This window comes from Felis catus, chromosome A2 (genome assembly GCF_018350175.1).
Source record: "Felis catus isolate Fca126 chromosome A2, F.catus_Fca126_mat1.0, whole genome shotgun sequence".
NCBI lineage: Eukaryota > Metazoa > Chordata > Mammalia > Carnivora > Felidae > Felis > Felis catus.
Window position 1 is genome coordinate 8,976,402 of NC_058369.1, and position 9,653 is coordinate 8,986,054.

The window sequence follows — 9,653 nt, forward strand, 5'->3', positions numbered from 1 at the left end:
TGGGCGTCTCTCATCAAACGGTTTACTGATCCCTGTTCGTGCCTCACAGGTCTCCAGAGACTCCACAAGCTACCTAACTCTCTGATCTTCCCCTGGCAGCAGCGGCTGTCGCTTCTTCCAGGAAGCCTTCCCTGACCTTCCTCAAAGTAAGGGACCTCCTCTGGGATCCAAGGCTGACATCAACCTCCAGCAAGGCTGTGAGACCTTCGAAGGCGGGGTCTGTATCTTATGGGTCCTCAGAGCCCTGGACGGGGTCTGGTCCAGGGGGATTCTTTTAACAAGTCCCTTTACAATTTATGGAGTCTGTACTATACGTTGAGCCCTGTATGTGGCGCGGCAGCTTTATCAGTGAATGAGATGCAGGCCCTGCCCTACTGGAGTCCACAGTTTGGGGAGCTAGAAAGGTAACAACAATAGCGGTAAGTGTTATTGAGGATTCAGAAATGATGGTGTGTCTTTGAATTAGGGATGGATGGAGGGGTAACCGGTGGCCTTATTTGCAGGGACAGGTAGTTAGGGAAGGACACCGAGGAGGTGACATTTGAGCCAAGGCCAGAAGGCCAAGAAAGTCCCCATATGTGAAGATTTGGGGAGGCCATTCCCCCATCGTCCCCCGTTGGTAAAGAAACCTTTGCCAGTGCAAAGGTCCTGAGGCCAGAGATTAGCCTACTTAATTGGAAGAAGAGACCATCTTTGACAGTCTCCACTTGGATCTCAAACTCACCACCTCAGTCCCTCTCCTCCTAACTCTGATCTCCCTGAAGTCTTCCACACCTCAACAAAGAGCCCTCAACTCAGCAAAGGAGCGCTCCACACACCTGGTAGGTTCAAAACTGGGGAATTGAACTTGATGTCTCCCTTTCTCTCACACCCACATCCATCCCTCAGCACAGCCACCAAGTGCTACCCACAAAGTAGGTCCCAAATCCAGGTGCTTTTTTTTTATTTTTAAATAGAACTGACCTAGCACATTATATTAGTTTCAGGTGTGCAACTCAATGGGCATTTGTATCCAGGTGCTTCTCGTTCTCAGCCTCCACGTGGGGCTACCTTCCCTCTGATTCATCTTCCAGCTGTGGCCAGAGAGCTCATTAAACAGAAGCCAGATACATCATTCCTTTTTAAATGTTGTTATTGTTTAGAGAGAGACAACGCGAGAGCGGGGGAGAGGGGCAGCAGGAGAGAGCGAGAGATCGAATCCCAAACAGGCTCCACGCCCAGCACAGAGCTCGATGCAGGGCTTCCTCCCGCGACCCTGGGACCATGACCTGAACCGAAATCAAGAGTCAAACACTCCACTGACGGAGGTAGCCAGGTGCCCCCACCAATTCTTTTTTATTGTGGTAAAATGTATATAACAAAATCTATTATCATAATCATTTTTAAATGTTTATTTTTGAGAGACAGAGCAGGAGACGGGCAGAGAGAGAGGGGACAGAGGATCCCAAGCAGGCGCCGCACAGACAGCAGAGAGACCTAGCTGAAGTAGGATGCCCAGGCGCCCCTATTATCATAATCACTGTAAGGCGTACTGTTCCGTGGCATTAAGCACATTCACACTGTTGTACAAACATCATCACCATACATTTCCAGAACCTTCTCATCTCTCCAAACTGAAACTCTGCCCCAGGAAACACTAACTCCTTACCCTTCCCCCCAGCCCCTGGTTTCCACCATCTGCTTCCTGTCTCTATGGATTTGACTCCTCTAGGGACCTCACATAGATGGGATCGTGCATTATCGGTTATTTTGTGACTGGCTCATTTCACTTAGCATAATGTTCTCAAGGTGCATCCGTGTTGTAATGTGATTTTTTACCAGATCCCGCTGGATGCCTTGAGAAGGGTGGTGGGGAGCGGGGGCAGTGGGGAAGGGAAGAACAGGGGAGACCAGAGCGGAGGTAACTGCACAGGTCCGAGCCGGCAGAGGTGGGCGCAGGAGCTGGGAGATGCCAACAGGTGTGGAGAGAAGTGACCAGACTGAGAACCTAATTTGAAGTTGATCTGAGGGTTCCTGGGAAAGGATCAGAAAGGGGACACCAGAAACGGAGGATTGAAGGGGTTCAAGATTTGGGCCAGGGCAGTTGGGTGGATGGTGGTGAACTTGGGGGCAGAAGATCTTGGGGGGGGGGAGGATAATCTGGAGCCCAGCTTTGGCCGAGTTAGATGAGAGACCCCCGAGACATCAGTGTGACCGACTGAAGAGCAGGAAGCTCTTTGGGCAGGTCTGAAATCAGGGACGGGGCTGGGATGGGGACAGGTGGAGCCATCAGCATAAGCAAGTGGATGGAGTAATCTGTGGGTAAGATCCCGGGGGTGAGTGTAGATGGAGGGGGAGAGGCAGGCCCGCACCTGAGCCAGGGTACACTCTATACACGGTGGGGAGCAGAGGCCGGGAACCCCGCCTTCCCCTTAGCCAAGGTGACATGTGACACCAGCGCAGCCACTGGGCCCCCTGGGGCAGGGACCCCCCTCAGCTGAGGCAGCTGCTGCCGCTGACATTTCACTCCACGAGTGTCCAGGCTTCAAAGTCTCTGCAGGGGTGGGGGAGGAGAGGAGGGGGCTGAGAGGCCGGGCTGGCAAGGGAGGGAGCCAGAAGTGGGCTGCTGGAGGATTGAGCCGCCGGGAATCCGCCGGAGTCCTCAGCTGAAGTATGTGGTCCTGACGGGGCTCGGGGAACCGCCACCCCCTTCCCACAGTCCCCAGAGGACGCAAGAGGTGGTTGGGAGACTCTCAGGTAGCCCCTAGGGCTCAAGGTCTGGAATCGAGCCCACTGCCTACGACCCTGCTTGCTTTCGTGCAGATGTCCAGCAAGGTGGCCATTGGCAGCGACATCAGGCAGGCCCGCCGGGCCGTGGAGCAGCTGCGGGTGGAGGCGGGCATCGACCGCATGAAGGTGAGGACCAGGGCGGCATGGGCGTGTCTGGGAGAGGGGGGCGGGCGGACAGCCCGGGGCCAGCTGACAGGCTGGCCCGCAGGTGTCCAAGGCGGCCGGCGACCTGCTGCAGTTCTGCGCGGAGCAGGCCAAGAGCGACCCCTTCCTTGTGGGCATCCCGGCTGCCACCAACCCCTTCAAGGAGAAGAAGCCCTGTGCCATCTTATAACCCACGGCCCCGACCGCCCAGGAGGCCTCAATAAAAAGGAAGTGAATGATCCTCGGGACGTGGCTTGGCCAGGCTTCACGGGGACAGAGGGGGACCACAGACTCGCACCCCCCGCACACCCGGCCCGGCCTCCCTCCCCCACCCACCCCAGGGTCACGGCCACAACAGCACACACACCTGGACTCCCGGATGGAAGGGCGTGCACCGCCCCCACCCTGCACCTCTGGGGCAGCAGTAGCAGATTCCCCTTCCCACTGCACAAACACGCCTAGGGTCGGGGTCCCACTCTACATGCCGACACACGTCACACGCGCCCACAGGTGCCGTCGTACAGATGTGCGCACGCCCTCAAGGGCCTCCTCCCTCACAGACACCCACATCCGCCAGCACACAGATGTGCGCAGACAGGGTCACCTCCCTAGTGACACCCGGACACACGTGATCACAGAAATGCACTCGAGCGGGCACAGGTGCCCGCAGACGTAAGTAGTGGCTGCCAAGGCTTTCACGACCGTCTCGCAGACCCCCCCCCCCCCGCCCCGCCACGAGCAAGCACAGGCAGAGCCCTCGGGTGACACCAGTACATCAGGTTTATTTCTCCTTTGCTCTCCAGGGAGAGCAGGTGTCCAAACCATAACAAAAACTGGGCCCAAGGGAGGGGAGCAAGCAGTCCCCTGGGTGGGCCTGAATGGCAGCCTCACCTTCCCTGGTGTGGGGCGCAGCCCGGGGACACTGCCTAACCGTGGCCCGGACTCCTTGGGCCCCAGGCCGTTGGGACAGGGCAGAGGCGGCACCGGTGTGGGGGAAGGTCCCCCGAGAACAGAAGCCCTGGCCCAGCCTGCGGGCCGGCAGACCCACATCCACATCCACGTCCACGTCCACGTCCACGTCCACGTCCGCCTGCTCAGGCCTGCAGCCGCCAGACCTCCAGCGATAGACCCCCAGAGGCAGCTACCACCAGGTTGCCCTCGGCACAAATCTGGGAGGGCAGGGACAGAAGTAGTCAGGGCCGTTCTGGGCAGCTGGGGAGGGTGCACAGGGCAGGGCCTTACCCCGTTTAGCACATTGTTGTGGCTTCGGGTGCAGATGGTCCTCGGTGGATCCGTGGGCACGTGCACCTGGTGAGGGGCGATGGGCAAAGGTCAGGAAGTGCACCTCTGACCGGCGGCGGGGGGGGGGGTGGAGGGGGGGCAGGGAAGGGAGGGGGCCTGTCTTGGGGCCTCACCCGGATGGTCTTGTCGGTGGACGTGGTGTACAAGGCCCCCAGTGAGTGTTTGATGCCTGTGATCTGAGACCTGTGGCCCACGTCAAAGGACTGCAGAAAAGAGGAACAGGTGACACTCAGGTAAGGGCTCTCCCAACGCCAGCCCGACAACCACCCAGGGGTCGAGAGGTAGGGAGGAGGCCCAGGGACGGTTGGGCAAGGGGCAAGAGCCCCGGCAGACCCGGACGAGTTGGAAGCAGCCACTGTGGTTGGCGAAGACGTGCAGCAGGCCCTGGTTGTCACCAGCCCAGAGCTGGGGCTCCCGGTAGGACATGCAGAGCAGGTAGGAATCCAGCTGTGGGAGGGACGCGGGACACGGCAGCTCAGGCCAGGCCAGGCCGCAGCCGCCGTCCCTCCAGGCCGCAGGGGAGGGCGCACCTGCAGTCGCTGCAGGACGCTGTTGGCCCGGCGGTCGAACACCACGAGTGTGTGGTCCTCGCTGCCCGAGATGATGTGACGGTCGTCCGCCAGCAGCGCCAGCACCGCGCTGGAGTGCAGCCGCCTGCTCTTCAGCAGCGCCGGGCCCGCTTCGCGAGTGATGCAGGGAGGAGGGAGACGTCAGAGCCCCTCGGAGGGGGCCCCAGGCCGCTCCCCACTCGGCTGAATCCTTGGTCTGCCCCGCCCACCCGCATCCTGCAAGTGGTCCCGGCTTTCTCTTCTCCTGTCCCGTCTGAATCTGGGCCATCCAGGACCCCCAAGTCTCTGCCCTCCCATCTCCCATCGCCACCCCATCTGCTCGCAGTGCAGAGCAGACCTCGGCAAGTCCCAGCATAAAACGCTTCCTCCTGCCGACTGATTGGAGACGAGTCCCACCATCACCCATCACCCTGCTCTGGCTGTGCCTGGGCCAAGAGCCCAGCCCTTCAAGTAAAAGAAGAATAAATAGACAGACAACAGAAAAGGCTCATATGCTGGGCAGTGTTTATCCTAGGCTTTTTATGTGAACATTTACTCCACCAAGGCTCTTACTGTCATCTCCTCCAATTAACCCTAGGGGGCTGGAGTCATTATCCACATTTTACAGATGGGGAGACTGCGGTTCGAGCTTGAGAGCGAGGAAGTGGTGGACTCAGGGTTCTCGGGGGCTGTTCCACCTCCCACAGCATTGAGGCTCAGAGGCCCCTCCTCCGGAGCCCTCCCATCCTTCGCCGCAGGTGGAGGGGGGCTTCTGCCCCAACACCCGGCCCCCCCACCAGTTGCCTTGGTTGCCCCCAGCACAGCCCAGGCCACTCTTGAGTGGTCAGCCTCTGGTTGTGACTATCGTCGCAGCCAGGCTGTGAGGTTCAAGGGTCTCCTTCCCCGGCATGACCCTGGAGACCCCAGGTGGCCCTGCTCTCCCCACCTAGGCCCCAGGGCCCCTAGCCCACCTCTGGGGTCGTAGACGGTCACCTTCTTGTCATAGGTGCCAGTCACCAGGATGTCAGGCCGGTAGGACAAACACAGCACGGCCGCCTTGCCCCTGGGAACACACGGACCGCAAGGTCGGGGCTGCGACTGCACAGCACCCGGCCCTGCCCTGCCCCCGCTGCCCAGGACCCCACACACTTTATCTCGCCGAACTGCTGCCCGTCTGCCGCCATGTCCCAGAGCTTCACCGTGCTGTCCCAGGAACCGGAGCACACGCGGTGGTCCAGCGCTGCCAGCGACCACACCCAGCCCTGCGGACCAGACCTGCGATCATCCCCCTCTCAGAGGTAATAAAATTTAGGGTCAGAGGACGGAGACAACTGACCCAGGGACCCAGAACAAGTCAGCTCCAAGTAGAGGTTAGGACTTAGGTCCGTGGGTCTGACTCCAGAGCCCAGGGGTACACACCCACACAGAATATTCCTAAATCCCTGTGAGACTCAGCAGCAGCGGTGGTTTGAGGCCACCTAACAATGTGATTAAGAACGGGGCCTCCACTAGGGGCGCCTGGGTGGCTCAGGCGGTTAAGTGGCCGGTCTCAGCTCAGGTCATGATCTCGTGGTTTGTGGGTTGGAGCCCTACATCAGGCTGCGTGCCGACAGCTCAGAGCCTGGAGCCTGCTTCGGATTCTGTGTCTCCCTCCCTCGCTCTCTGACCCTCCCCCGCTCCTGCTGTCTCTGTCTCTGAAAAACAAGCAAATGTTAAAAAAAATTTTTTTTAATTAAAAAAAAAAAAATGGGGCCTTCACTCCGTGGCCTGGGCAAATGAAGTACCCTCCTTCAGTTTCTTCATTGAGAAGATGGGCACAAAAAACAGCCCCTGTCTCAGGAGCTAACATGCACAAAGCACTGGCTGGTGACTAACTCCCCCCCAACCCCAACCCCCGCCAGACTCTCTGAGGACAGTACTGTAATTGTGTCCCATTCTACAAATGAAGAGACTGGAGCACAGAGAGGTTGCGTCCTGTGCCCAAGGTCACACAGCCAGAAAGCAGCAGAGTGGGGATTTGAACCCAGTAGCCTGGCTCTGAGACCAAGCTCCTGGCCACCTGCCTAGACCACCTCAATGACTGGTGGAGGTGCCCTCCACAGCCATTTCTCCCGAGATGCCAGCCATGCTCAGAGCTTTGTGATCCCCGCCGGCAGCCTCGTAACTGCCACCTGCCGTGCCCTGTGCCTCTCAAGGTCTGCCTGACGACCACCGAGCGCCTGTGGTGTGTCCCAGCCTAAGCGAAGCTCTTAGTGTGCGCTCATCCCATTCATTCTCATCCGGACCCCACACAAAGTAGAAACGGAGGCCCAGAGAAGCCCTACGTCTCATCCAATGTCCCACTAACAGTAGCAGAGCAAGATTTAAATCTCTGAGGTCCAGTGCCAAAGAAAACTCACGCCCTTAGCCACGGCACCCTACCCAGGCTTCTCCCCTCCTACCCGTCTGGCTTCCTTTTTTTTTTTTTTTTTTTTTTTTAATATTTATCTATTTCTCTCTCTCTCTCTACCTGAGAGGGAGAGAGAGAAAGAGCTCAAGGAGGGGCAGAGAATCCCAAGCAGGCTCTGCGCTGCCAGTGCAGAGCCCAGTGAAACTCAAACTCAGGAACCGTGAGATCATGACTGGAGCCGGAATCAGACGCTCAACCGACTGAGCCCCCCAGGCAACCTCCCCCCCCTTTTAAAAATATTTATTTATGGCCTCCCAACCCCTCACCTTGTGGGTGCTGTTCTTCTGGGTGCCCAGGGCCTTGACTAGAACTCGGCTGGGCTCCACCCCGAGCTGCCGCAGGTCCCACAGGTTGACGTTGCGATCTCGGGAGCCTGACAGACAAAGCGTCCCACCCTGGGAAGAGAGTGAGGTGGTGTTGTCGGGGTCACCCAAGCCCACCCCTGCCTGCCCCCCACCGCCCCTGCTTCACCTGGAGCAGCAGCACGGAGTCGATGGAAGCAAAGTGTCCGTCGGCCAGGCAGAAGTACTCAGCCCAGCGCCCGTCCTCGGCCCAGCGCGACAGGTGTTGCTCCAGCTCAATGCAGGCCGTCGGCCAGTCAAAGTCCTCCTCTGTGGGGCACCGTGAGCAGAGTCCCCAGTGGGCAGGAATCCCGACATCCACACCAGCTCCAAGCCCACCTCTGGCTTCTGGGAAGCCCAACCTTCACCAGACTTGGAAACTGCCCCCCCCCCGTCCCCGTCCCGGGAGCCCTCACCCCACCCAAGGAGGCCCGGGATCTAGCTTTGGGACCACCAGTCCACCAGCCTTCCAAGCAGGTCTAGAACAACTCACCCCAGTTTCCAAAAATTGGGTAACTGGAGACTCAGTGCCGCTTTCCCAGGCCTCAGCACCCCCCGCCCCAACCCTGAGGATAGTAGCCTCAGGACGTTAAGGTCCTGCCTCAACCCTCAGGCTAAGCCTCGGAACTAGGACTTTTTGCGTCAATGATCTTAACCAGACCCAATGAAGTGTTGTCAAATTAGTGTTGTCAAATCTGTAAACTTGGGAGCTCTGTCAAGATGTAGAACTCAAGCCCCAGGTGCAGAGAGTCAGCGGTATGATGGGACTCCAGCAACTATGTTTATCAAGCTGTTCAGAAAAGTCCCATCAATTCAAGGTCACCAAAGCTGTCTTATCCCCCAGGGACCAATGACCTCAGGGACAGGACGAATTACCACCAGCCCTTGCCTAAGATCAGGCTAGACCCTGGGCTTGGGGATCTGTGATTGTGGGTATCCTAACCTCTAAACTCTAGATTGGGTTCAAGGGTTGAGGGCTCTGGACCTTTAGACCATTCCTCACTCCTACCTAGGTCAAGAGTCTAAGAGTGAGGGGCTTTGGATCACCAGTTGCTAGCTCAGCGTCTATACTCAGAGGATTCTTTGGCTTACCCTGAGCCCCCAAGAGAGTCCAGAAGCTGAGACTTCAAGTCCCTGTGTCAACCACCGGACCCCAAGCCTGAGGATCCTTGGGTCCTGAGTTCAGGGACCCCAACCCCCCAGGATAAATCTCCACAGCCCCGGAACCCCAAGCATCTGGTTCACGGTCCACCCGGAAGGTCAGGGGCTTTGGCACCATCGGTAACTACCTCAGCCTCCACCCAAGCCGGAACAACCAGGAAGCCTGCTCCAGGGCTCTGCTCACAGCACCCCAGGTACCTAATCCCCTGCCCCAAACCTAATCTGGGCAGCTGACCCCGGCCCCCCAGGCGCGCGCACCTTCCACCACTGGGTAGGGCGCGCGTACGCGGCGCTGCGCGCGTAGTCTCCAGGTGACATGGTCACGCACGAGGTCGCGCAGCGTGTGGCACACGCGCGGCAGGACGTGGAGCACCAGACGCGCGTCTAGGTAGGCGCAGATCTCGAGCAGCAGCTCCGGAGGAAGGCTCAGCAGGCCCGGGACGCCCACGGGCGGACCCTTGGACGCCGCCCGCGGCTCCAGGGCGCCAGGGGACGCGACCGGAGCCGACAGCAAAGGCGCGCGCGGGAGCGCCTGCCCGACTTTCGGCGGACTGAGCACGCGGGCCACGTAAGCCTCGGCCTGCGCGTCGGGGTCGGGCTCCGGCTCCGGGTCCGAGTCATCGTCCCAGGCGCGGGGATCGTCGCGAGGCCCTGGGGGAAGCTCCATGGCGACCGAGTGGGCGCGGCCAGCCCGGCCCTGTCAGCCGACGGCCCCGCGTCCCGTCTCCTAGGCAGCGCGAAGGCACTTCCGGCGCCGCTTAATGATGTTGCAGCGCCGACCGGAAGCGAGTGGCGCGCGCGGAAACCGGCCGGACCGTAGGACCCCACTGTTTTTGAGGGCTCCCACGGTACAGCCCCGTGGGCCCTGGGCTGGAAAATGTAGATTCCTGCTCCCAGCGTTTGTTGAACAGGCATCTGTGGCGGTCCTGATACAGACGG

At 59.4% G+C, this 9,653-nt stretch overlaps 2 protein-coding genes across 8 annotated transcripts; one reads left to right on the forward strand and one right to left on the reverse strand.

Annotated features, from left to right (window-relative positions):
• The first annotated feature begins 77 nt into the window (after window positions 1–77).
• GNG14 (G protein subunit gamma 14) lies at window positions 78–3,154 on the forward strand. 5 transcript variants are annotated; one of them, XM_006928464.5, is made up of 3 exons: window positions 78–217; window positions 2,803–2,895; window positions 2,978–3,154. In XM_006928464.5, the coding sequence occupies exons 2-3, from the start codon at window positions 2,803–2,805 to the stop codon at window positions 3,101–3,103; spliced, it is 219 nt and encodes a 72-aa protein (XP_006928526.2). In that variant the 5' UTR covers window positions 78–217; the 3' UTR covers window positions 3,104–3,154. The 5 variants fall into 5 exon arrangements, 4 of the variants coding, with proteins under 4 accessions (XP_006928526.2, XP_006928523.2, XP_006928524.2 ...); XM_006928461.5 differs by having other exon boundaries at window positions 104–821; XM_006928462.5 differs by having other exon boundaries at window positions 104–419.
• FBXW9 (F-box and WD repeat domain containing 9) lies at window positions 1,394–9,381 on the reverse strand. Of its 3 annotated transcripts, none has more exons than XM_045046175.1 (10): window positions 8,973–9,381; window positions 7,684–7,823; window positions 7,479–7,607; window positions 5,913–6,052; window positions 5,735–5,826; window positions 4,746–4,894; window positions 4,549–4,662; window positions 4,329–4,418; window positions 4,156–4,221; window positions 1,394–2,533 (listed from the first exon to the last, which is right to left on the reverse strand). In XM_045046175.1, exons 1-10 carry the CDS (start codon window positions 9,379–9,381, stop codon window positions 2,525–2,527), a joined length of 1,338 nt encoding a protein of 445 aa, XP_044902110.1. In that variant the 3' UTR covers window positions 1,394–2,524. The 3 variants fall into 3 exon arrangements, with proteins under 3 accessions (XP_044902110.1, XP_003981960.2, XP_019673558.2); XM_003981911.6 differs by lacking the exon at window positions 1,394–2,533 and adding an exon at window positions 3,676–4,082 and having other exon boundaries at window positions 5,913–6,025; XM_019817999.3 differs by lacking the exon at window positions 1,394–2,533 and adding an exon at window positions 3,676–4,082.
• Window positions 9,382–9,653: the final 272 nt, after the last annotated feature.